General features: G+C 47.2%; 2 protein-coding genes across 5 annotated transcripts in view; both read right to left on the bottom strand.

Moving 5' to 3' along the window:
* LOC130384068 (fibroblast growth factor receptor 1-A-like) overlaps positions 1 to 13,697 on the bottom strand; it is a 31,663-nt gene extending 17,966 nt beyond the window's left edge. For all 4 annotated transcript variants that reach the window (XM_056592069.1, XM_056592070.1, XM_056592071.1 and 1 more), the window contains exons 1-5: positions 13,090 to 13,697; positions 8,472 to 8,623; positions 4,144 to 4,392; positions 2,601 to 2,690; positions 1,454 to 1,626 (exon numbers count right to left, since the gene is read on the bottom strand). In XM_056592069.1, the coding sequence (XP_056448044.1) occupies positions 1,454 to 1,626; positions 2,601 to 2,690; positions 4,144 to 4,392; positions 8,472 to 8,562 (603 nt within the window). In that variant the 5' untranslated portion in view covers positions 8,563 to 8,623; positions 13,090 to 13,697. The remainder of the gene's footprint in view (positions 1 to 1,453; positions 1,627 to 2,600; positions 2,691 to 4,143; positions 4,393 to 8,471; positions 8,624 to 13,089) is intronic.
* Positions 13,698 to 22,706: 9,009 nt separating this feature from the next.
* LOC130384205 (ankyrin repeat domain-containing protein 39-like) lies at positions 22,707 to 26,670 on the bottom strand. The gene is made up of 4 exons (XM_056592309.1): positions 26,419 to 26,670; positions 26,177 to 26,280; positions 25,240 to 25,443; positions 22,707 to 24,540 (listed from the first exon to the last, which is right to left on the bottom strand). Exons 1-4 carry the CDS (start codon positions 26,510 to 26,512, stop codon positions 24,394 to 24,396), a joined length of 549 nt encoding a protein of 182 aa, XP_056448284.1. The 5' UTR covers positions 26,513 to 26,670; the 3' UTR covers positions 22,707 to 24,393.
* Between the last annotated feature and the right edge of the window lie 21 nt (positions 26,671 to 26,691).

Below are 26,691 nucleotides of genomic sequence, written 5' to 3'. Positions count from 1 at the left end.
CCTGGCAACATCAAACACCGAGCAAGCCTTATGCCCCCCCCCCCCCCCGCCCTGAGCCGACATATGAGGTGGAGGGAGAGTGGATAGGGGGCCGTGTGTGTGTGTGTGTGTGTGTGTGTGTGTGTGTGTGTGTGTGTGTGTGTGTGTGTGTGTGTGTGTGTGTGTGTGTGTGTGTGTGTGTGTGTGTGTGTGTGTGTGTGTGTGTGTGTGTGTGTGTGTGTCAGCTGTCCATTGCCAGATGTATGTGGTGCTCAGCTTCATATACATGTGGTGTACATTAAACCCCCCTCGTTTCCACATAGCCCATATGAACAATAGAGGCCCGGTCATAAAGGAAAGGGTGGGGGAGGGGGAGTGGGGAGTGTGTGTTTTTGCGTGTGTGCGTGCATGTGATATCAGACGTCTCAGGGCCGCCAAAACAGGCCTCCGCACCACCTAGACTAAAAAAAAAATACTAAATAAAATAAAATCCAACTTGCAGTGGCCAGATGGTGAGGTGGAGAACAGGGGGGAGGGCAGCTGAGAGGAAGCTCCTAAATGTGTCCCAGCTGGAAGGGAGGGGGGGGGTGGGTCTGAGGCTGGAGCGGCCCAGAGACCCTGATGGGAAATGCAGATGCTTGAGAGGATGGGCTCACTGAGAGTGTGAGGGTCCTCAGGTCTCTGAGGAGTCTGAGGGTTCTCAGGTCTCTGAGGGTCCTCAGGTCTCTGGAGAGTCAGAATAGTTTTAGGACTTGTCACCCTCACATAGAACATCCAACTCCCTCCTCCTCATCGGACCAGCGGTGGGACTCATATCCATATTGTGATGTTCAAACCAGACCTTCATAGAGCTCTGTGAGACGTGAGGTGGTCCCCATAAAGCTAACCGTCTAGTATAGTGGGGTTGAGATGTCTGCTGGTCCTCTAAAGCTATGCAGCTAGCCTAGCAGTGGTTGAGATGTGTGCTGGTCTTCTAAAGCTAACCGGCTAGCCTAGCAGGGGTTGAGATGTCTGCTGGTCCTCTAAAGCTAACCGGCTAGCCTAGCAGTGGTTGAGATGTCTCCTGGTCCTCTAAAGCTAACCAGCTAGCCTAGCAGGGGTTGAGTTGTCTGCTGGTCCTCTAAAGCTAACCGGCTAGCCTAGCAGGGGTTGAGATGTCTGCTGGTCCTCTAAAGCTAACCGGCTAGCCTAGCAGGGGTTGAGATGTCTGCTGGTCCTCTAAAGCTAACCGGCTAGCCTAGCAGGGGTTGAGATGTCTGCTGGTCCTCTAAAGCTAACCGGCTAGCCTAGCAGGGGTTGAGATGTCTGCTGGTCCTCTAAAGCTAACCGGCTAGCCTAGCAGGGGTTGAGATGTCTGGTCTTTCCCAGGATAACGGTGTCAGCATTAGCCGCAGGATGAACCCTGGCCTGCTCCTCCAGACACGGGACCTGCAGGATGAACTCCCTAAAAAGGTCTGAGGGGGGGGGGGGTCACCTTGAAGCCCCCGATGCGCTGGTCTCTCCTGAACTCCCGGCCGTTCTTGAACCACTTCAGCGAGGGGGTGGGGTTGCCGCTGGCCTGGCAGCGGAACTTGACAGTCTTGCTGGCGGGAACGGCGTGGAGCTTCTTGGCCATCTTCTCAGGGTGAGCCCACAGGGGGGGCATTGCTAGGGGGGGGGGGGGGGGATAGCCAGATGTCACGCTACAAGAACAACAACAACATATGTCCGAGATGTGCGACTCTTCACACTTGGAGAGGAAATGCGTTTGAGCTGGCCGTTGAGGCGGGACGGAAGATTAGTCTACACACGCAACAGGCACACACAGAGGGCTGTGGACAAGCTTCTCTTCATGTTTATTAGAGTATGATTATTACAGCATGCCTGTTACAGCTATTTCTTCTTAAATATAAACTCCTTTTTAATTCATAAAAAAAGGCCAAATACTTTATGGACTATTTCGGTGTCTCTTTAAAGAATACCCAGTGTTACATACAGAATAGCACTCAAAGTAAAACACTAATATCCATTGCGTTTATTTCCTAAACCCCTTATATTTTTTTGTTCTTTCAACTCTGCATCCAACGTGGGGTCAAAACCAGAGAACCAGTAGTTGGCCGTGTTCAGACCAGTAAGCTATCTCTGGGCGCTAGCTCAGGATGCTTGCTCTGGGCGGGGGTAGGGAGGAGGGGAGATCTAGGGAGGGGCAGAGCAGTAGTAGTAGTATTGCTAGTAGCTGACCATGCCTGGGTGACTCAATGGCCCGGCAGACTCATAAGCAAAAAATCCCAAGGTTCACCACAGCGGTTGACTGGATGGCGTTCCTTTTGCGAGTACACACACACACACACACACCCCGAGAGAGTTGTGATTCACCATAAGTGAAATCCCTCATCCAGATGTTGGAGATGAGGGAGCGTATATTGTAGCGGCACGCACGCCGTAACCACAGCGGCTGAATCATAGCCCTCCGGGGTGTTCAAACACTCATTCATTCATTCATTCATTCATTCATCAGAAAACGCTCCATGTCCTCAGATAACATGTGTTTTCGCTGCTGCCGAGTGGATTTGCAGAAACAGAAGAATAAGAGGGAAGAGCAGGACGATGTCATTCGGAGGGCGATGTCAGCAAACACTTACGTAGCAGTTTCCCACTGCCCAGGAGTTTAGCCTCCTCGGAGGAGGACTCTTCCTCTTCGTCGTCATCCTCAGAGGACGCCAGCGTATCCACTGGAAGAAGAGGAGGAATTGTGAATAAATCATTGGGGACCTCAGAATATTCTCCTGGAGACCGAGGCAGAAGGCCCTCCTGCTACAACGAACGCCTTTAAGATATGAATGTTTGGCTAAAAACTGGAGTTGTGTGCATGGGCATCACATGATGCTTTGAGCTTCATAGAAGATAATGCCAAAAATCAATAATCAGACCAAGTAAGTTAGCAATTATTAGATCAGAGTCAAATGTATCCATTCGAAGCTTAAGTGTTTCCAGATTTCATTTATTCAGTATTCATTACACATGCACTCATGCTTTACAAACTAAATGTTGTATTGATTTTTCTATAAATAGAGCATGTCTACGAAGCAGGACGCAAAATGTATTCAGAAAGGTTGACGACCAAACACAGCATAACGTCCCTCACCGTCATATCAGCCACAGCAGGGGAAATGGTTCTTCAGTTTAATTTTAAATAAATCTTGGTCAGTACACAAGGTCAACCTGCTAGGAGAACGCAACTGTCTCATAAACAGAACCATGAGGCAGACGAGCTAGAGGCTGATGTGGATGTGAGGAAGGCTTCTATCCTGGGTGCATGCATGTAGGATGTTTGGTCTGAACCACATCTGGACCGCACACTGAGACACACAGTCAACAAACACGTCTGTACCCAAAATATCTAGCAATGCTATTCTGGCTCAACTTTCTGGACTTTGGTCTTCAGCTTTGGTGGGTTGGAGTGATGCCCCACTGTGAAGACCCACTAATGGAGGGCAAACCAAGGGGCAGGGCAAACCAAGGGGCAGGGCAAACCAAGGGGCAGGGCAAACCAAGGGGAGGGGACACTAAGGGGAGGGCAAACCAAGGGGAGGGCACACTTAGGGGGAGGGCACACTAAGGGGGAGGGCAAGCCAAGGGGCAGTGCACACTAAGGGGGAGGGCACACTAAGGGGCAGGGCAAACCAAGGGGGAGGGCACGCTAAGGGGGAGGGCACGCTAAGGGGGAGGGCACGCTAAGGGTGAGGGCACGCTAAGGGGGAGGGCACGCTAAGGGGGAGGGCACGCTAAGGGGGAGGGCACGCTAAGGGGTTGGGCACACTAGGGGAGGGCCCACTTAGTGTGGGCAGACTAAAGGGAGGGCCCACTAATTAAGGGCACACTAAAGGGGAGGGCCCACTTAGTGATGGCCCACTAATTGAAGTCACACTAAGTAAGGGCACACTTAGTGAGGGCCAACTAAGTGAGGGCCCACTAAAGGGGAGGGCACACAAGGTGCCCACAAGAAAACAACGCCCCTTGTGCCCACTCCACGTCCTAGCAAGATGACCAAGAGAATTAACAACAACAACAACAACAACAACAACAGGACTTTTCCAGCTCCTGGACGAGATTTGGGTCAGGTGAGGGTCGACGCATGGCTACGGTTGAACCCCTTCCCCCCTGCAGACCCGAGCCGCCGCTCACCAGACACGTTGAAGAACACACTGTAGTTGCCGAAGGAGGTGCAGGCGTAGAGGCCCGAGTCGGACGGCTCCACCGTCTCGATCTCCAGCTGCGCGCCGTGGAGCCGCGTGTGCTCGTCGTCGGTGAGCGCCGCCTGGTCCTTGGTCCAGTTGACGGCGGCCTGGAGGGAGTCCTTGGAGGGGCAGTCCAGGTCCAGGCGGTCCCCGGGGTACAGGGTGAAGAGCTCGGCCGGGAGCTCCGGGGCGGGGCCTGGGGGAGAGGGGGGAGAGGGGCCGTTGGGGTGAGGAGGAACGGACCACAGCTAGCAGAGCTCAGAGGGTGGGAGACCACCGTGTTGGGGTCTTTACGGACACAAGACATTCTCCGTGGAAAAACTTTAATAAGGAACAAATCCAAAATAAATCAAATCTGTCATTTCATGACTATAGAAACTCGACACTATTAAAAAAAGTATAATGGTTAGGTGATGGCTTCTCAATAATAATAATTGGATGAAGTATTGGATGAGGGGACCATAAAGATAAATTAAAAGGACACGAGACAGGGTATGAGGGCTGAGAGGAATTACCAAGCAACCTCTTTTTATAATCTCCCTAAAAAGTTCTGAAGGGCGCAATCTTGGCGACCGCTTCCTCAAATTAAATCGCCGCCCAAATTGGTCGCGGCGACGGCCGGCCGGCCAGGAGCTACTTGAGAGAGGAAGGTGAGATTCAATCAGAGGAATGACACAATGGAGGGGGCGCCGAGAGACACACCTGAGCCCCTACCCCCAACTTTTTTTTTTTTTTTTTTTTTGCTAAAAGTTAACTATATATGCATATAATATTATTTTTTTTACATGACTGAGCAAATGCGTTTCTTAGCAACGACAGTGCAACCAGTCAGAGCCCAGTTGGGAGACGGTACTCTGCGGACCTCATGGGAGACAAGCAGACCGTCGCTCTGACACACGCGGCTGTGAGGCCGCCTCCCACCCAGCCGGAAACGCGCCCATATTAGGCGCAGCCTCAGAACAACGTCAGCAAACCCTGCCACATTAATCCACCCTCCCTCCATCACAACAAAGGCCTTCAGACAATGAGGGTGGGGGGGTGCAAATGAGAGAGCGAGGCAGCGTGTGTGCACAGGGACGAGCAAGAGAGGGCCTGCAGCGGCAGGTTCTAGTGCCAGTTGCTATGGCGACCCCGGTCGGGTCTAGTAAAGGTATTTCCTGGATCACATGCGTCGGTCGGCCCCTAATCCGGGCAGGAAAAGAGGCCAGAGGGACAGATCGACTTTCTCCTCCAAAACAACACCAGCCGAGGGGAGAGGGGCGTAGGGTGGGGCTAGCGTCATCCTGAACACCACCAGCCTACGCTCTCTCGCTCTGTGTGTGTGTGTGTGTGTGTGTGTGTGTGTGTGTGTGTGTGTGTGTGTGTGTGTGTGTGTGTGTGTGTGTGTGTGTGTGTGTGTGTGTGTGTGTGTGTGTGTGTGTGTGTGTGTGTGTGTGTGTGTGTGTGTGTGTGTGTGTGTGTGTGTGTGCCCCTTGCCCTTTAGATGTGAACGGCCCTGATAAGACAGCGTCATCATCCCGGTTGTTAATCTGGCAGCAGACTCATAAAGCCACTGAGCCCCATAAAGATGACTGTTTTTTTTTTTTGAGCAGGCGGTGAGGATCTGCTCCTGAAACCCGCCCCTGAGCCGGCGTCACCGTGTGAAGCCTCAGGTTTCTAAAGTACGACGTTCGTATCGTGCACAGGATGTTCATGTGCCAGAAATAACCGCAGCAAATCACATTTATGTCGGTTGTTAAAAGAAATGTTGGGATATTAAAGTTTGCCAGAAAATACTTCTGCTCAACAAGTGTTTTTCCACGGTAATTCCCACTTTATGTTTTTTTTCTTCCAGGGGCGTCGCTGAGGTGCAGGGGATGTTTCCTTTGAACAGGATGTTGTTGGGGATTAATCCTCCCGCTCCATGATTGGATTAACATGGATTAAGGATCATATTTGGGAGCGTTTCCCCGCTGGAATGCAGCCCTTCCACCATTCCGGGGGGGGGGGGGGGGGAACTGACTGACATCCCTTAAAATCATCCTAATTACACCAATCATGAAAGAGATTGTTAGAGATTACCAAAAACACACAGGTCTGCGAGTTCACGGTTTAGTAAAACAAGCAACCGAGCAAAAATAACACCCAGAAAAAGACAGAAAAAACAGGAGCCTGCGAGCTGGCGCCAGTCTAGGGGGGCTGGGGAGTCGCAGATAGGAAGCAATACTCTGGTTGAATGACTGCTGGGATTTCCTGCCTGGCCATCAACAGAGTGATGGTTGAGTGCAGCAAAGTTGGTTCGCTTGAGCCGCAGATATTCTGCCCAGCGAAAAACACACACGCTGGCCAGCGCCCCCCCCCTCCCCCCCACAGCCCTGTCAGACCAGAGTGAAGGGGTGGGAGGGGGGCAGGGAGGAGACAGAAGAATTGATAAGTGACAATAGCAGCGGAGCTGGGGGGGGGGGGGGGGGGGGGTCTGGGGTAGCCGGAGAATAGCACAATGCCCATTAGCAAGCTGCAGGAATTCAATGAGCGGGTCTGAAAGAACTCCAGTAGAAAACCTTTCACTAGCAAATCAGGCTATTGACATTCAGCCCATACGAGCCACGCTGGACCCAACGACAGTGGTCCTGCAGGGACAAATTAGCTTAACGCTATTTCTAATCTCAATGGGAGTTACGGCAACCAGCTCACGGGCCCATATGGTGTCTCCTCCGGACAAAAGAAGGGCGAGGATGTCTCGCTGAAAGGTTGTACTTTCATTCTAATATCCAGCAGGGCTGAGAGGGTCTGCTCCCCAAAACCCCCAAAGAACTCTGCTGCAGGGTCAGCCTTTGGTCTGCTCTGACAGCAGATCTTACACACAAGAGGGAGGAGAAACATGTTTCAATAGCTCAGTGTTTGACTGACACCCCTTTATCTGCCCTGTGGACATGCCCTGTCTGAAGAAAGTCCAGATTGACAAGCCAGAAAGGACAAAGGTGATCAAGCAGGCTTCGACTGTTCTTCAAATCTGAATCGCCTCATTCTAACTCAGAGCCATGAGCGGTGAATGTTGTCTACAAAAAATTCCACAATTCCAGAACATAGCTTCTCTATTAAACCACACAACAAAACAAGTAAGTGGGGACACTAGTTAAAAAGACATTTCCATACAAACATTTGGTTTCCTCACTCGAGACAAAAAGAATGCGACCAAATGTTCCCTGTGTGATTGTTTGTGGACAGCTGAGACTCTGTGGGGTGTTGCAGAGGGGGGGGGCGCATTCCCAGGCTCGGGGGGGGGGGGGGGGGGGGGGGGGGGGGTTGGAAGCGGCGCATAGATAGTACCTGGCCATTTGGTGATTGAGCACCGGGTGCAGGGTACAAACCCATCAACCATCCCTCCCCCACCCAGTCAGACCAGCGCCTGAGCCTGAGCAGAAAACAAGACTCCTGGAACCTAATCTTCGTGGATAAGGGTGTGTGCTCAGAGAAGCCTCTTCTTTCCTTTTTCCCTGAGAAAAGAAACCTAGCTAATTTATGGTTTCACTGGCAGTTAACTTATCTCTCGGTGACAACAAATACCTTTTCATTACAAAGGAGAGTAGCTAGGTAGTGAGCGGCCCCTGGGCTACACATGGAACTCATTTACCCCTCCCTTCCCCACTCCCGCTTTAAACATAGCACTGCCAACTTTATTTTCGGGCTAGCTGCCAAGGAGAGAACCTCTCGAATAATTACTCTAATTATAATGCAGGGCTTTATCATATTCTTTTGCTGTGCTCCACTTCCGAAATACTGAGTGTAAACATCCAAACTCCTGCAAGTCCAGGCAGCCATTACCCCGCTGGAAGCTGTCCAAGAGACGCATTTTTAGGGCTTCAATTTCAATGTCTTCTTCCCCCGTTTCGGAACTGAACTTGTGCAGTGATTAGATCAGGGTACGGTTTTCTTCCGCAATTTCTCCAATGGGGAGTTCTAAAACCCACTTTATGAAAAAGACAGTGAATAAAGACATTTACATTTGAGGGCATACTTCTAGTGAGCAGGGAAATTAGAGAGAAAGTATACATTTGGGTCTGAAGAAGAGCGTTCTAAAAGGAGAGCTGAGGTGTTGGCCAGCCTGTGGGGGCGGGGTGCAGAAGACACAGGAATGTTGCGGGATTTACTTAAGGAACGTGGAACTTCGGCATTTCCCCCCGGGCGGGTACCGTTTCCAATAATTTCATAGGACAGTATACAAAGTAGCATTCGACAAATGCTGACATGCAAGAAAAGATTTTGAGAAATAAAAGGTTTGAAAAGTGATCTTACCTTCATCTGCAGTAGCGCTAGCAGGCCGCGACTGAGCTGGCAACACATGGGCACAGAGAGCCAAGACCAGTAGCATGCTGGGCCCCATCATGTAGCAGGACCTAAATCTGCTGGCACCTCTGTAAAAGGCACTCCATTCAGGCAGTGCTAATCTGAAAGAAGAAAATAAACGAGGCAACTTAAAAATCAGAAATCATAGGACTATCATCACTATTTAATCAATTATTTCCTCTAGTGCATAACACAAGCCACAAGAAAAAGCTAACTACATATCTTATTTTTCTTTCATTCCTTAACTAAAACAAGTTTTAGACCATTTTTATATTTCTAGATCTAAACAATTTTGGTCCAAATGTACAAAGTAAATACTGGTTTACCCGTGTCAGAATATTGTGATCTGAAGCTTTTATCCAAAGCGACTTACAATAAGTACATTTGTCAGAAGAAAAATAATCAATATATCGCAGTTCATTAAGGATGTTCATAGAAACAAGTGCAACGCATTAAAAATTTTAAGGTTACCTGATTCCCCGGCAAGGATAAGATGCCACACAATTCGAATTACTATTTTTAAGTGCAAGAATAAATAAATACATGTTATTTAATTCAGGAAAGAACCAGATAACACTAGAAGATGGATCTCACACACACACACACACACACACACACACACACACACACACACACACACACACACACACACACACACACACACACACACACACACACACACACACACACACACACACACACACACACACACACACACACACACACACACCACCCATCCAGAACATGTTGGTTGTGACCCTATTGATATTGTTGACATTACGCCATCAGTGAGGACATTGCACACATAGCGTCAGTTTAGTGGTGACGTGCACAGAGGCACATCTGCTCACATCATCACCTCTGCAGCATCTGGCCAGGGAGGTTAACACTCGCCCCTAACCCGCATAATCCTTCTTGAGGAATTTGTTACGAGTAAAAAACTGAACTCAGTCCGTTACGTGACACCCTGTGGAGGGACAGCCAAACTATCATTTCCACACTTCCAGATCTACGGCCCTGCAGTTGGTTCTGGTCCCAGCCCCCACATGACCCCCGCCGCCAGCGCACACTCCCACGCTCGCCAGGCTGGGAGTGGCCAGCGCTCACGGTGTCCTACTGTGTCCTACTCTCTTCTACATGTGACCAGTCAGGCTGGAAGCCCTCTCAGCCCTGATGCCCTACAAACCCTTCCTCCAAACCCCAATGGCCTGCTCTACGTTCAGCAGGAATGAACTCATTAGAGAGAAGGAGTTGTATCTTTGTAGCCCTGTTGAAGAAGCTCCAGCCTGTGTGTGCAGGACGCAGCTTGGGCTCTGCGCCGGACGGCCATTGTTGTTGTTGTGTCCATCATTCAAAGGTTCATTGTGTTTCCCTTCAAACCCAATTCAATTTCACTTTCCAAGAATGGCCCAGTGTTCCACAGCTGAGTGGGCTCAGCCCGGGTCCAGCAGGGATAAAGACGCCTGGTCATCCCGGCTCGGAGCAGTGAGTCAGTGTTTGGTAACGTTCCAAGAAATCCACTTCTGCTGCCAGGCATCAGGAAGTGCAAAAAGCCAACAGCCAATCACATTCCCTCGGCTTCCACCAGTACCACTAAAACAACAGGGCTTTCTTTGTGTGTGTGTGTGTGTGTGTGTGTGTGTGTGTGTGTGTGTGTGTGTGTGTGTGTGTGTGTGTGTGTGTGTGTGTGTGTGTGTGTGTGTGTGTGTGTGTGTGTGTGTGTGTGTGTGTGTGTGTGTGTGTGTGTGTGTGTGTGTGAGAAGAGAAAAGGTTCTCATCAGGTAAACTGAAAAGCATGTGGGACGATAGAGTGATGGATGCTCAATGAAGTGTAAAAAGTATGTAGTGCATGTCCCATGAGCAGCAGGCCAGGCTGGTCTTAGGAGGATCCGAGTGCCAGGAAGCGTCGGCCCCAGAGCTCACGCAGGCATGCTCACGCTGAGGCGCCACAGTATAAATTGGGCCCCCAAGTACTGCAGCCCCCCATTTAGCACCGTACTCCGTCTCATTTAGAGGGAGGGACGGCCGGTCATTTCATTTGCAACAATGGCTGAAGTCTGGCTAATGAAGACCGCCTCTGCATGCATAGAGAGCAAACTTCGTGAGGGGAAACACAATTCACACTTGTTAATCTAAAGAACCGTCTTGGAGACACTAATGAAATAACAAAAAAACTAACGGGACCAAGTAATGAAATAATCTCTGAAAGTAATTACTTGAAGAGGTCAGTATTGAATATCGACAAAATTAGATAAATGTAGATGCTTTGCATCACAGAGAATGAATTAGCAAATCAAATCTGCCTTTGTTTTCTTTGGAGACACCAAATTGACTAAGGACACCTTTGGGGGGGGGTCACACACTCAACACCTGGAGCCCCGCCCCCTAGCTTTTTGGTGTCACTGCAGCTCGGTGAGGGCCGTTTTGCAGAGTGGTGTCTTGTTCAAACACGCTACGCTACTTGGCAAGGCTAGTGAATGTCTTTCCGTTTCCACCTTCCGGCGGAGCAGAAGTTGAGCTGATCTTGGGTGAAGACCAAAACAGAAGTAGAGGGGTGTAAGCTGGAGCTCATCATTCATGTCATTTTTTTTTTCAACCGAAAAAAATAAAAACCTAAACAGTGTTGCAGCAACGCAATATGCATCCATAACACTGTTAGGGAATTATTTTGGAATTCTAAATTATTAAGCTTCCTATAGTCTGACTGTTGTTATTATAGCCCCAAGCTACGAAAAAGGAGTTCCAGAGGCATAGCTACCAGATCTCAGAGATAGAGAGCACTCCTTACTCATGTCACTCCAACTGGGGCTTCCCTGAAAGGACAGTGAGAGGTAGGAAGAGCACATCATTTGATACCCATCAAACATAGTATTTTACGCTCTCCCAAATTGTCTCTTTAGTCATTTGACACGATGAACATCGTAGCCATAACTTCCTCTGCCCTTACAGAACAGAAGCCAGATTTCAACAACGTCATACAAGAGACCCAATCCACAGTCAGAGGTATAGCGTCACAGGCAGAGGTCTGGGGCCCCAGGCAGAGGTATGGGGGCCCACTAGAGGTCTAGTGCCATAGGCAGAGGGCTAGGTCCACAGGACCAGGCACCGTTAGCGCTCAGTGCTCTCCCTGCCTCCGCTCCCCTGCTCACGTTCAGCAGCGGCGGCTCCTTGCCCTCTATCTGCGGGCTCCTCCACCAGCCCTGTGTAATTCAGGGCTGCAGTTCGTGTTACCGCACTGGACAGGGCCCCGGGGCCCCAGCCCAAACAAAACAAACATGCCACAGTGGTCTCATCGCGCTACAAAGGATCCTCCAGCACCGCTGACTAGAGTAACCAGCACAACAACATATATCCCTGGGATAGCCAGTGCTCCACTGCGGGGAACGGTTCACGGACACAGTTATCTCTCGGGGCAGACGGGCTTATCGTTCTTGTTGGGTGGTCCCTACTTGGAATTGAAATCACTGCCTCCCAGTGTTCACACCCCGCTCGTATGATCCATGAGGAGGGGGGGGTTTGCAGTGACGTGCAAATTAAATGGACTTACGTGTGGAATTTGGTGTATCGCAAACAATATGACCATGCCAAGTCACTCTTCGGTTCATAACATCTGTCTTCCACTGTCACACACTCTTCCTAAAGCCATGTTCTCAAACCATTTACATAGACCATTTAATACATGTCCATGGATTAAATATATGTCCCAGTCAACGTAACACTATTATTTTAGCTACCTCGTCAAACCTAAATAAATTTGGTATTTCAGTAAAATTAGGAGTCTTTCAGTATACGTTTAAAAAAGCAAAAATATCTTAGGTCAGAAAATATCTGATTGTGACCGAAAATATTTACAATGTTCCATTTACCTACATTTCAAAACGCTATTACTGTATAATGATGTTTCCTGCAAAGAATTACATTTACACACACTGTTTCATTTTGTGTCTGTATATGTATAAAATAGAAGCTGTTCAATGGCCATCTGTAAGACTAGATACCTGCATTTCAAGAAGCAGCTTATCAGTCTGATGTGTAACACACAGGGTAAAAATATAGACCTATCAGCAATGTGCTGCTGATGTAGAAGATGACACTCACAATATAATGTTTATTGCAAATCACCAAAAATCATGATCAGATAAGCATGAAAAACGTTGATGGAGTGAAGTGTGTGACATGTGTTTCACTGTTTTTCAGAAGTTCAGACCATGCAGGACATTAGTGTTTTCCTCCTGAGAGGGGCTTTACTGCCAGGGGCCCCGGGGGAGCTTTGGGGGTGGACTTGTTTTCCCAAAAGCACCGCCATGGTGGCGTGGATTGTTTCCCTTAATTTTTAGTAATAGCCTACAAAAAATAGTTAAGAACCAGGACATAGTCGATTTCTGATTCATCGTTCAAAAAATAGATTACCTGAATACATCTGAAAACACATACCCTAGCATTACAGCCAAGCCTTTTAGGTCTCATTAAAACAAGAAATCAAAACCCTCCAGTCCGTTGAGCAGACAGAATCTAACTAAACTTTAAATCACAATTCGGACTTTATATACCTGAACCATTAGCTCACCTTTAAACGAAGCTCTGCAGGGTGAACCCGGGCTAGTTTGATGGAGAAACTCCACGGCTCGGGATGGTGAAAACTTTCAAAAACACGAATAAAAATCCAACTCAGTTCTGAGGTCCGCGACAAGTTACGAACAAAAAACAGCGAACAAAAACCCTCCGGCGGACTGGAGCGTGTTTCACCGACCGAGCATCAAAGCCCCGGTACTCAGCCGAGCGTGGACCTGTGGACCCCGCGGACCGGGAAAAAATAAGCTTTACCGAGCGATCTTCTCCGGTTCAGAGCTCCTCTGGATCAGAATAACCGGCGGCAGAGATCCGTTTGGTGGAAGAGACGCGGTGTAGCCTCGCTATGCTGTAGGACTCGATCCAAAATCCTTTCGCTCCCGGTGGGGGAGTCAACTCAGCTCCGACCAACTACTTCCTAAACTTTGGAAACTTACAACACAAAAAGTGGTTGAAGAATTCGAGCTCTTTGAAGTGAAAGCCAGGTGATCTACAGCGTAGAACTGTTCGGAGCGTTCCGGGCGCTGGGCTTCAAGACGACGAGCTGCACGACTTGTGGATTCCTCCCCCCTCCGATCTCAGACTAGGCGCATCCTGGAGGCTAGAAGAGCCCTCTCCCCCGTCCCTCCTCACCCCTCTCAGCCTCTCTCTCCCCCCGGCCCGGGCCGGCCGAGCATTCTGGGATTGTAGTTCTCCCAGAGCATAGGTAGAGCAACACTTGGTTTTACTTTATTCCGAGGTCCTATGGTGGGCCTACTTCATAGATAATAGCTTTTTGCCATCACAAAAATGAATGTGATGGCAAAATTAAGTGTCTTTACATAACATATGGACGCACGGTGGACAAACCAGGACAGGGATGACCTGAACGAAATAGATAAACAAAATAAACTGTCGATGTTTACAAAACGCTACACAAATGATATGTTTACAGAAAGTATTATTAATTGTGTGAAAAATATAAATTATATAGAATATAAGAAATGTACGAGCTGATATGTGTGCAGGAGGTTGACTTAGTTCATTAACGTGCCGTCCAGGGCAGCTATGGAATGCCTTTATTGTGGTGACATAAGGATAGTAGGCTATTGGCAGCATTTCAAAGACCTCAACAGTGGAAGATGCATCTGGCAAGTAAATGAATCCCTTAAAAATATTGTGCCTCATCAAACACATATATATCTAAGGATCATCATGTGGTCTTTGATACCCAGTCAACGTCTCCAAGTGATTGATAACCAATACAGCTGACTGACAAATTAATCTCAGCTTGGTAGTCAGATGAAAGGAGACGGGGAAAAGGGAGTGGAGGAATGACGCTTGAACATATTTTACCGTTGCATTAACCTTGCATTGTTCTTCAACCTCCACTGAAGGCAGTGTTGTGCAGACATCTGTTGCAATACCAACTGATAGAGCCTTAGAGAGCCTGAGAGAGCAAACCAGCCTGGTTACTCATCTGTTAGTTAGTCAACACGAAAACAACAAACCAATGCTATTATGTTGGTTACAGCATACCGGAAACATAAACCTTCATGGTTGATGGATTCAAATAACTCCAAGCCCGGGATTATTGTCCACAAGATGAAGCAGTGTGATTCATGTTCCTTGCATGGAACGTATGGAGAGTATGAATGAAGGTGTGTAACACAACACTGGAGCTACAGTGTTATGTTTGGTCTGTAAAACTGCAAGGTTTTTACCCAGATGACCCACTGATCTCAAGTCTGCTTCCCACCAAGGAGGAAACAGGGACGTTGACCTCTGTCTGTAAAGACGAGACTCACTGAGGCGTTAGAGAATGCAGTGAGCGTTTCAGACATGATTCAGGAATGAAGCGATGAACCAAACAATTGAAAAAAATTATATTGATCCATACAAATCATTTTGAGCTTTTTAAAAATAGGGCAGCATTTCACATGCAGTGTGCATGGTTATCAGTAAAAAAGAACTCAGAATTTCTTTCAAAAGGCCGATTAGTCACATGGCCATACATTGATACAATTGTTTCTGTCCAAGTAAACATGCCAAGGCTGTCGTTTCACTCTGAACAAGCCCCTTCAGGAAAGTTAAAAGAGAACATTTGCACTAAAGGAGAACAGCAAGTCTAAAAGCCACTACTAGGGTATTCTAAACCGAGCAATGTTTACGAGCCCAACAGTAACAGGGAGAGTGGAGGCCTACAAACCAACCACATCTTACCGTTTCATTGGAGCAGATATTGGCTAGGCGCGCACAGCACCAGACTTTGATGTTCGGTACGGTTTCACAGTGACCGCTTTTATAGGCGCCGCTTTAACGTCATCACTTCTCCTTCTCTCTGGTCTTACTGATGGGGTGATCCTGGGGGTGTGTGTCAGCGAGCGGTGAAGATAGATCCACACTGCCAGAGTAGAGAGTAAACATGTAGGAATAAGGAACATGTGCCGTCGAAGTAGTGTTGGGATGTGTTCCTCCACACTATTCCTAAGAAGAGCACAAGGCCGTGCTGTGGGACTGGGATTGACGTCTTATCTGGAGTGAGGCGGGGAAGGAGAACGAAAACAATCCACTTTTGGTATGCTCCAACACTGGTTGACCAGCCAAGTTCTTTGCTAAATTGTTTATTGAGACAGAGGGACATCAGTTCATTTTGTTATGGCTTCTGATGATGTACAAGGCTATGCATCCTGCCTCCCTATCAGTATTGAAGTGGTGGGCATAAAATTATATGGAAAAACTAACATGAGGTCTCGTTTGGCAATAGCATATGAGGTAATCGACCTTGAAGTCAAAGCCAAATAGTTGCATAACATAAAAGTCAGAGAAATGATGGATGGGGTGGATTCATTCACAGGGAGATGAATGACTTCGTTTCCATTATTTTCTGAGCCTGTTGGCACTTTGGGCTGTGTCTGTCAGTTGAATCTTCACCCCGTCGGAGAAGACAAAAGCTGTATCCTACAGACTCCACTCTGTGTTAAGATCAGGCGGGGCACTTGTGATCACTCCTCTCTTCCTTTCAGTCTAAGGAAATCTGCCGGACAATATGTAGGAGCCCAGAATGCCCTTATGCAAAAGCAAACCGAAGATAGGCAAAGCCGCGAGTCAGCCTGGGAACAAACAGCCGGCCGCGCTGGGCTCAGACGGGACAATATCACCCCAGAGGCTTTGCATGGCGATTTCCCTAGCAGCTTCTTCACAGCCCAGAGTGGTCTGTTTGATTGTCCTTCCCTCTCTTGTTTGCATTCCATTGTTACCCTGGAAGTACAAATATCCTCCTCTGTGCACCCAGAGCCTCGACGGGCCCTCTGCAGAGACCCAGCCCCTCGCTGCAGGGGCCCAGCCCCTCATTCATCCATCAGCGGGCCCCCATCTTGTATGGGGGCCTGCAACCCCCCCCCCCCCCCGCCACACACACAAAAACACCACCTCCACCTCCACCAGCAGACTCCAGCTATACTCGACCCATCCCCCCCACCCCCAAATAACACACATACACACACAGACACACACACAAAGACAGAAACCCCCCGCCCCCCTACCTCTTCCAGCTCTTTGACATGACGCTGTTGTGGCCTTCAGGAGCCTTTATGCAGGCTGTTGTCTGAGGCAGATTGAAGACCCCCTTTGTGGGTGTGTGTGTTTGTATGTGCGTGTGAGTGACTTTGTGTGCATATGTGCTTTGGTGGGCGCGTGTATATGTATGTTTGTGTATGTGGTTGTGAGTGTGCATGCGTGTCATTTTGCTTGTGTGTGATTGTGAGTGTGCATGCGTGTCATTTTGCTTGTGTGTGATTGTGTTTGTGTGTCATTTTGCTTATGTGTCTGATTGTGTTTGTCATTGTGGCTCACTGGCCCAACCAGGCTCATTCACTCTGGCCCCTAATCATCCTCCTGTATTATTGGCTGACTCATTAATTCCCTCACTCTCCACCTCGAGCTGGTGTGTGCTGAGCGTTCTGGCGCCGATTGGCTGCCGTGCATCACCAAAGTGGGTGCTACACACTGGTGGTGGTTAGTGAGGTCCCCCCTTCACTGTAAGCGTCTTTGAGTGTCTAGAAAAGGGCTATATAAATTCAATGAATTATTGTGTTTTTTTGTGTGTGTGTGTCCGCCCAGCCGTGCTGCTCCACGGCAGGCGTCCCGCGAGGGGGCTGACGCGGCCCTCGGAGTGGAGGGCGGGAATGCGGTATGAATGGAGCTGTGTGTCTGGCGCTCCACCTGCTGACAGACGGACGCCGCGTCTCCGGCGAGGCCTGGGGATCCGACGTCGTCGCCACGGCCCGTTACACCGAGGGGCGGGCGTCCGGCCTCGTCCCTCACACCGGGTGACGGCGGCCGTTTGTTTTGGTTTCCGTCGCTCCCTTTGTGGGGAGGTTTGGTTCCGGGGGGGCGACGGGACACGGTTGTTTGGGGGGATGGCCACGCCTGCTCCATTGTTTTAGCCCTGAAGCCTCCTTCCTTCTGGTTGGGAGGCTGGGGTTTTGTTGTACCTCTGCTCGGCTATTGTCATGCAGCCACTTCTCCCATGTTGCTGGATAACGTCCTACAGAGTGTGGAATCTGATGTAAATGAGGAGGGGGGGAGAGGGGGAGGGGCTCAACAAGAACATACAGACAGCATCTTGTCTGCACATGTAGAGCACGCCTAGTTCATGTGTGGGGAACAAACTAAGGCAATATACAAGAATGAAGAAAAATAAAGTGTGTTGCTTTCTCTCCCTTATGTGTTTCCAAAATTATATCATGTCATTTTTAAGTGATATTTCTATGTTACAGTTATGTACAATAATGAACCATAAACAAATTCTATTGGTATTCTACAATCAAAAATACAATCACCAAAGGACAAAAGTGGAGCTCTTACAGTATCCATTCATAATATCATCCAGCATAAACAGAAAGATAGTTTCAGTTATTTGATGCACTTTGTTGGCTTTCTTTCAGATAGTCAACATGAGGCCTTGGTAGGCCCTCTGATATCTCAGCCACCTGACTGGCCGACCCATGTGGACCCGTAATCCAATCAGAGCAAACCGCTTCATATGGTATGTAGACTTGAAAGGGGAATTCATGTTGCTACATGGGCTAAATGCGTAGCCTACACACGTAGTGTAGTCTGGTTCATTTAAAAAGTGCTCCACCCTTATTCTAAAGCTCGCCAACTGGCAACTTTAATGCAGAGTTCTATAAACCAGAGGTTTATTAGTGTGTTATAATATACAGCGTATGCTAAATTCAGCAGGTTAGCTTACAGCACAGAAGTATTCAAAAGCAGTGGATCTGAAATGACAGAGACTTCTTGATTTCTTGTTAATGATTTTTGATTTGTCAGATGGAGCTGCTCCTCTGTGATGAAGTGTCCTAATTCACTGTAAGCAGCTTCGGATGAAAGCATCTGCTAAACATCTAAATAGTAAACAGCACATACACTGGAAAAAGGGTTTTAAGCCGTACTTCATCTGATTATTATTTTGTAATTCAATTCAAATAAACATTTTTTGTTTTATTTTTAAAATAACTTTTTTTTATTTCAAAATACTGTGAAATATAGATATTTTTAATTAGGAGCTCAATTAAGAAATATCCATTTTGACAAATGTAAAATTTTAAGGTTGTGTATTCAACTGATTAATAATTTTGTCATTCAATCCAAATTTTTTTTTTTGTTTTCTTCCTAAAACACTGTTATACTTGATTAGGAGCTCAATTTAGAAATATTTGTTCAGACAAATGTACAATTTCAAGGTTACGTACAAGCCTGCGCATTCGCATTAAATACAAAGACGCTTACGACTACTGGACCAAACCGCAGTGTTGCCAACTTAGCGATTTTGTCGCTATATTTAGCTACTTTTCAGACCCCTTTGGCGACTTTTTTTCAAAACAGCGACAAGCGACAAATCTAGCTTATTTTTCAGCTGCTATTGGTGACTTTTGGCGACTTTTTGAGGTGAAAGCACTAGCCTTGACCAGAGTGACGATGACTCACTGGTTCTGTGAGCTAGGAGAGTCAGATTGTTAATATATATTGTATATTGTGTGGCGGCAGTAGCTCAGGTGGTAGAGCGGGTTGCCTGGAAACCTGAAGGTTGTTGGTTCGATCCCCTTGGCTTCACCAAGCAGAGTATCGAGGTGTCTTTGACAAAGCACCTAACCCTGACTGATGTCGCGATGTGATGTCGAATCCAGACAGAAGCGCCCCAAGGCCATGAAGCGGCGAGAGCCGAGCGGGAAAAAATGATGATGATGATGTATACAAAAATATGTTATGTTTAAAAATGTTCATGTTTAAATGAGAAACAATTGTTTGATTAAATTGTAATCTTTTTGATTGGATAAACCAAATTATTTCTGATAGATATTTCTTAAATGAGAAACAATTGTTGGAGTGAATCCATATTTTTTTGTTTAGGATTTAACATACGATTTAAATGTATTAACTTCATTCAAAGAATATAATTATACTTGGTGCCAAGTTGTATGATTTTGTTTTTATGAACATAGGAAATATTGTTTGAGGCAAGCTATATATTTGTCATTGGCTCAAGTTATGTAATATAGATGTGAACCATTACCCTTGTTTTTTTTAATTGGTTCAACAGAAGGCTTTTTCCAGTGTACTTAGCTGATGCTGTTGCACTTATGCATGGAGCGACCTAGATATGTAATTCTTTGTATTAACAGCCTCATCCCTGGGCCAGTGGGGATGGAGAGCGCTGGAGGTTCTGCGTTGTTTGGTCCGACCATGCTCTTGAAGAGATTGCATCTCCATAATCAATATAAAGCGGGCTGCTACCCCATGCATCTCGCCCCGGGCCTGCGGAGCGTTAAACTGTACCATTCAGGAAGCTAAACAAACATTCTTTTCCCAGCGTAAATACTCTGCAGAGTGGACGCACGGCGAGAGCCATGAAAAATAATAACAGATGTGTGTTTGGACGGAGCATAAAGTAAGCGGACAGGGGGGGTTTCAAGCCCTCATGCTGAGAAATGTTGTTGAGGAGTTTAACTAAACTATGACCACACACATTTCCTGTTTAACTTTTCTTTCTATTTTTCTATAGCACATACACATACAAAAATACCCACCCAGGGAGTGAGAGAGATAGAAAGAGAGTGCAAGAGAGAGAGAGATGGAAAGGCAGAGAGGGTGACAGAGATAGAGTGAAAGAGAGAGGGAGAGAGAGAGGGATAGTGTTTTAATAGCCTAGTTAAATATACATGATATCTGTTATATAGGTGACATGGGGGGGGGTAATATGTACCTGGTCACTGCTTTTAGGTGTTGCTCTTTTGAACTCAGGAAGTTACCACATCCTCTACAGGAAAAATGAATTCCAGGCATTTAGGATCATGCAAAAAAATACAATGTATCCCAGCTATCCGTAATAATTCGGTCCATATGCAAGACTGATACAGTGAATTGAAGGAAGCTTCCCATTGAAAATCTCTCTAGGTCGACATCTAGTAGGTGCTTTGGGAACAGTTGTATTGCTTACTCTTGACGATACAGGATAGGATTGGTTCATGATGGAGGGTTCCTCCTGGGTTCTGGGCTTACTGGGGAGATCGGCTCACCATGTGTGAGGGTCTTTGCTGGGCTGGTTGCTAGAAAAGAAGACACACTGCAGACCCTCCCCCCATGATGTCTCCGCTGCTGCTCCAATGTTTCAGCATCACCTCGCTTATCACACAACACGCCCGCCTTTGAAGTGGACGCAGACCGCCATTCAATTAGGAAGAGACAGACGTTCACTAGCTTGCGTTAGATCTGATTATGGACTCTTCTCCCAACCTTGCACACACACGCACACGCACACGCACACACACACACACACACACACACACACACACACACACACACAATCAGTCATGACCCTCCCTCCCACACCCCACTCCTCCCCAATCTAGATGAGGTACTTGGGGATTGCCCTATATACTGTCTGGATCACCTAATGCCTGCTGGTCTGTTCTCTGGCCTGTACCTAATTTCCCCGTCGCTGCCTAATCAAAGAAGATGGACCAAGCAAATTAAGTGTGTGTGTGTGTGTGTGTGTGTGTGTGTGTGTGTGTGTGTGTGTGTGTCAAAGATGACAGTGTACAGGGTCTGTCTACCACAAAAATCTCTTCAAGATATTGTACCTCCAAAAAGAAACTGATTCCCTAAAGAAAAAGCATTGAATGAACTTGGTGGAGTAGAAATGATGGCCCCAATTACATGAACCTAGAATGGAAATATTGAAACACATGTGTTTGGAAGGAACGAGGAAGAAGAAAACATGTGTATAGTAAACAGCTGAAACGTAACACTGGTATGATGTGTGTGTGAGGACAGGAAGACTTCCTGTCTCCATCACTCTGGAGACTACAGCCACGCAGGGGAACCTGACAGCACCGGCCCCCCTGAACACAGCCTGCTGCTGCTCCAGGTCCGGCTCTGATGGGTTGCTCAAACCCCCTTCTATTTGAGGGAACAACATCAGTCCTGGTTCAACTCGGGCTCATTATGGTGGAAGTGGGTTTCAGGGCCAGGAAGTTTCATTGCTTTCCAAATAAACCTCAGCAAACAGAGCAGCAATCCAAATTCCTCATTTCAGCGGAGCCTTAAAACCCAGAGTCCTGAAATCCTTCAATAACACATTGAGAAGAACGTGGTTTCATCTGAAACATGAAGGTCCGGACCAACTCAACTCATCTTCAATGTTGCAAGGAGAATTGAGAGAGAAGATGTCTAGTTCTCTTCTGCTTTTCTCCTGAGCTCATTCCCCCCCCCCCAACACGTAGTGGAGGCGACCGCGTCTGAAGCCCGCTTATGAAACCCTATCAACGCTCCAGTGAGGCCTTTGAACCGTATTCTGCTATAGGCTCCACCACACAGGGCTTTCATTAGCACGCTGAACTCCCAGCAAATCACTTCGACTTTGATTATTTTACTTTGGCAGAGGATCAATCGATGTCGCCCCGATGGGATCAAAATCGCTATCCAATAGAAATGAAATAGCATCCTTTCTGAAAACAAATGACAAGCAACAATGTTCTCATTCAGGCTTGTGGGTCTCATAATGTTAAAGGTTTCAATATCATTAATGTAGGGGCATAGAGAGAAAGACAATTCAACAAACAACTCCATGTGTTGGTGGAAGGAGGTGCTTGTCAAACGAGTGTAAACAGCTAGCTTGGCCTGGTTCTCCAAACTGACATAGAAACCCACCCACCCCCAAACCGTGTGCCCCAAACACAAGCCCACCCTACCCCATCTCCTCCTCAGTGTGGCGTCAGCTGCAATGAGCTCCAGATGTGGCTGGCCCCACTCCAGTCACGGCACTGGATGTGGTTGGAAGGTTGCAATGGAAACGCCACCCACCATCGGACCCAATGAAAGTCTCTAGTCTGCAGTGTGCTGCCTGCTTGCTGCCTTTTTTCTCCTTTCGTTCTTGGACTCTGTCTGGAAAATGGCATGAACAAAGGAGAAAGAAGGAAGGAGGGCAAAAGACGGGGGGAATACGGAGGGGAACCCCGCATTTACTTTGTTTTTCAGTGACTGTTTTATAAGTTCTTCCTCTCGTTTTAGTCCTTTCAGAAACAACGACGTGCTGCAGTCCCTTGAACACATTTCTTTAAAAAAAAAAACACAAATGACGCATCTGTTGTGAATCAGCCAAGACGCACAATCCTGATCACGTTTATTAAAGAAAAAGCGCTGAACCTATGAGTTTGGATGCCTGCTGCAACGGAACGCTTTGAGATCAATCCCGTTGTCAGTGTACACTTACAAAACGGGCTGAGGCTTAAACAATGATTAAAAAAGACCAGAACCAAATAAAAAACAAATCAATAGACTGTGTCCAGACAACTTTGTTAATTGTGCGGGCGACCTGATAGGCGGTTATGATCCTCCACAAACCCAGATGGTAGAATACATTGTTTCCCTTATTTAGCCGAGGCCTTCGCAGAAAATGTGAAACAAAGCCAATGTGACCACTTAATCTCCCCAATGTCCGATCCTTCAGGACTTCAACATCAACATTAGAAAGACAAATATTGTTCTTAGAGTTGGTGATTGAGATAGGCTAGTATTAAGTCGGACATCGACATTAAAGTGTAGCCTATTTTGAGGAACAAGCTGCCATTTTCTTAGCCTCAATGTAGTGGCAGAATTATTTTTACCTTGCTCATTTCTAACAAGTTATATTCAACAGAAAAGCGGCACGAGGTCAACCGGAGAGCCGCCAGCTTCGTGCACATCGTCAATTGGTAAAACACCTAGTTCCAATTACAGCGGGCCAGCCACTTGGAACCAGAGCCAAGGTTGGAACGATAGCTCCCCCTTCTGATGAGTGAAAGGGCTGCTCGGAGTCAAGAATTAATGATGCATTACTCTGATCATGTACTGTGTAGAGCTATCCTTGGTATTTTAGACGTGATGTTCAATATCAAGCAATTTGGAACAAAGGAAATTTTCCTATTGCATACCAGTCCACAATGATGTCTCATGGCCATGAGGGACTTTCAAAGAAAAGGTTTTACTAACAGAGAGGAACACCCATGTAAGACTCACACCGCTTCTCAAAGGAGGTAAATAAATAAATAATAATAAGAATAATTGAACACCGGGCCCTGTAATTGTCCCAGTCCTCCCGATTAGCCACTCCGGGCCTGTTCTTACACACGGAGTTAGTAATGGTGTAAATAACGTGATACTGTAGTGGGAGCATCGTTTGATAGATGCAATTGGTCTACCGATCAAATATGCTACCAAAAACAATTGGCAGAACATCGGCACTGTCTGCACACACTGCTTGAAAACTTATTATCAGAGCACATTTCACTTACTAATCGCTGACTAATGGTTCTGCAATTTCGTAAAAAGCGTCTACTTTGCAAAGAAGCTGAAAACTTGTATTTTTCTGCAGAACTGAGGATGAACAGGAAGGGTTGAGCTGTCCTTCCTTCAACTCGCCTTATTGAAAATAGCCTATAATTTATACAAAATTAAACTAGGCCTCAATCATGCACTGCTCTACATTGGTTTTATTTTCACACTTTATAGGTATGTCATTTAATTAAAATAACCACTAAATTCCTGGGTAGAATTAAAGGATAACACAATGGAAACAACTTTCAATAAATACAATTGTTTAAGGGGTCTTATAGCAGCAGTTTGTCAGTCATCCTGTTTCGCTCCAGGACCACCATCACAGTCCAGCACCTCCAGGGCCGCGGACGCCTGCTTCTGTCTTCTTCACCGGTCATCCCTTCTGTGCTCGGTTCTAGTTCAACGCCTGACCCCCTGGGGCCAGTGGTCAGCGCAGAGGGGGTCATGACGGGGGTCTCAGGAGCCCCTGCAGGGGGCCGTCGAGGGCCACCTGGTGAGGTAGCTGGAACTTCTTGTTGGCAAGGCTACGGAGTGCGGGGAAGTGCTGGAGGAGCAGCTCACACACGTCCGTGTGACCGCGCTCGGCTGCCTGCACACACATCAACACACAGACTAATTAGAGGCTTAAATTATATTAAAAGGCCCACCGATTTATTCATGATATCGTCAACGGAAATATGAGTCAATCAGTTGTTCTGTTGAGGCGAAGATTCTACAATAACTTCCATGTTTAGCTGAAAATATTGCCTTTGAAACCAGGTCCAAAATACTTTAAAAATGTTATGTTATCTTTGATGCCATGGGCAGTTATAGCCAATGACGTGGACAGGGTATGGATCTACTACAGCAATGTACTCTTGGGCCAAGACGTTGACTCTACTGTGAGGAAACAAACTGTGGAAATCTACATTAGTATTATATTAGTTCATCTCGAAACCCCAAATGTGAAAATATCAAAGTAGTTCTTTATTTGATGTTCTTTACTGATTCATCGATCAATGATTATCAGATGAACTATGGAGTTTGTGTTGCTTCAACCTCCCAATCCAATGGACTAGCTCAGTGTGGGAACGTAAGGTTTGTGGTCAGTGGCTGGTCTCCTTCTACGTACTCAGTGGATGTGAGTCGATGGCCAATTGCCCATGTCGGAACGCATCGACACCGCAATGGGCAGATCGGGGGTCTGGTATATAGACTGCCTTCCCCCAACCCCTTTCTGCTCGGATTGAAACCCCCGACCGACAACACAGTCGGCCCCACAAACCACCCCCAGGCGGGCCGGCATCACCTTGTGTAGCGGGGACGCTCCGTCGTCGTCACAGAGCCGCGGGTCTGCCCCGTGGCGGAGCAGGAGCCCCACCACGTCCAGGTGACCGCAGTAAGCTGCACGGTGGAGCGGTGTGGCGCCCCCTGGCGTCTGGGGAGACGTGCAGGCGCCGCTTTGGAGGAGGAAGGCGCACACATCAAGGCGCCCGCTGCGACTGGCGTAGTGCTGGAGCACAGGGTGACGCAGAGCTTGAGATGAATATACACAAGTTGTTCATAGTATAGAGGGAAGGGGTCTCTTTGGTGCACAGAGTAGAGTGGGGGCCTCTATGAATAGTCAAATCTCCTAACCTATATGCCCCCTTTCCTTAACCTTTGTGAATAACGTCATCGGTTCAAGGAGATATGAAAAGGTGCCTCCTTTCGAACATAGGAAAAGATAGCATTGTTTTAAATTAATTCGGCTCCACTTTTCCCAACCAACGTCAGACGGCGAGTATTGCTGAACTCTAGTGTGGAACTACAGTTTTCCGAAGTTGGACTACAACAAGCGCTCTTTCGATCGATGAGTTCTTGTCGTATTGCTTTCAATCAGTTTGTCACCAATAGCGATAATCACTTAGGTCGGACTTGGCCAACGGAAATATTTTGGGCCACTTGAATCCCAATTCACATGTGAAAGAAAATAGGCTCAACTTATGTTGATGTTGAAATTAACTGCCCCCAGTAGTCTTTCTTAAATCTGAAGTCGGCATTTTCTTTTCTTACGGTGTATATTGTGTGCTTAATAACAAGCAATAAATGAGTTCATTTCGATTAAAATGATATGTTTCTCGAATTGGTATCCATTATCTTTTTTTTCAAACCACCTTTCCTCCAAATACTTCCGGGACATCTCGTTAGAAAAATAAATTTCCTATGCAAAAAAGAGAATTCGTAGAGGCCCTGGGCATCCTCACCAGAGCGGTGTATCTGGAGGAGTCCCTCAGGTTGGGGTCAACACCCGTCTTTATCAGGGATTTCACCCTGTCCATGTCACCGTCCATTGCAGCACACCAGATACCTGTACATAAAAAAAGTTTACCTAGTTATGTCCTAATTAGATAAATTCAGTTTGTCTTAACTAGTAGTTTTTAACTAGTAGTCCGACATCTTTTTGCCTGGGTTAGGAACTTGGTATTCTGACTGCTTGCCTTCTAACCTCTTTCAAAGTCCATCTCATCCAAGGTTTGACAAACACTCGGTGCAGAACATGGATGGGTGCAGCATGAACTGTGCTCTTGGTCACACGCCATGAGGGACTTTCAAAGAAAAGGTTTTACTAACAGAGAGGAACACCCATGTAAGATTCTCTCTCTCTATACATAAATATACTACTAGTGTTTAGGGGCCAATCACTGAATATCCTGTTGTTTACTGGTTCACTTCCGTGTTTCTTCTTCTACTGTTCTTTAATTCGCAGCTCCCGCCCCTT

This window comes from Gadus chalcogrammus, chromosome 6, assembly GCF_026213295.1.
Source record: "Gadus chalcogrammus isolate NIFS_2021 chromosome 6, NIFS_Gcha_1.0, whole genome shotgun sequence".
NCBI classification, from domain to species: domain Eukaryota; kingdom Metazoa; phylum Chordata; class Actinopteri; order Gadiformes; family Gadidae; genus Gadus; species Gadus chalcogrammus.
Note: the sequence above shows the minus strand (reverse complement) of the source record. Positions and strands in the feature narration are given on the sequence as shown.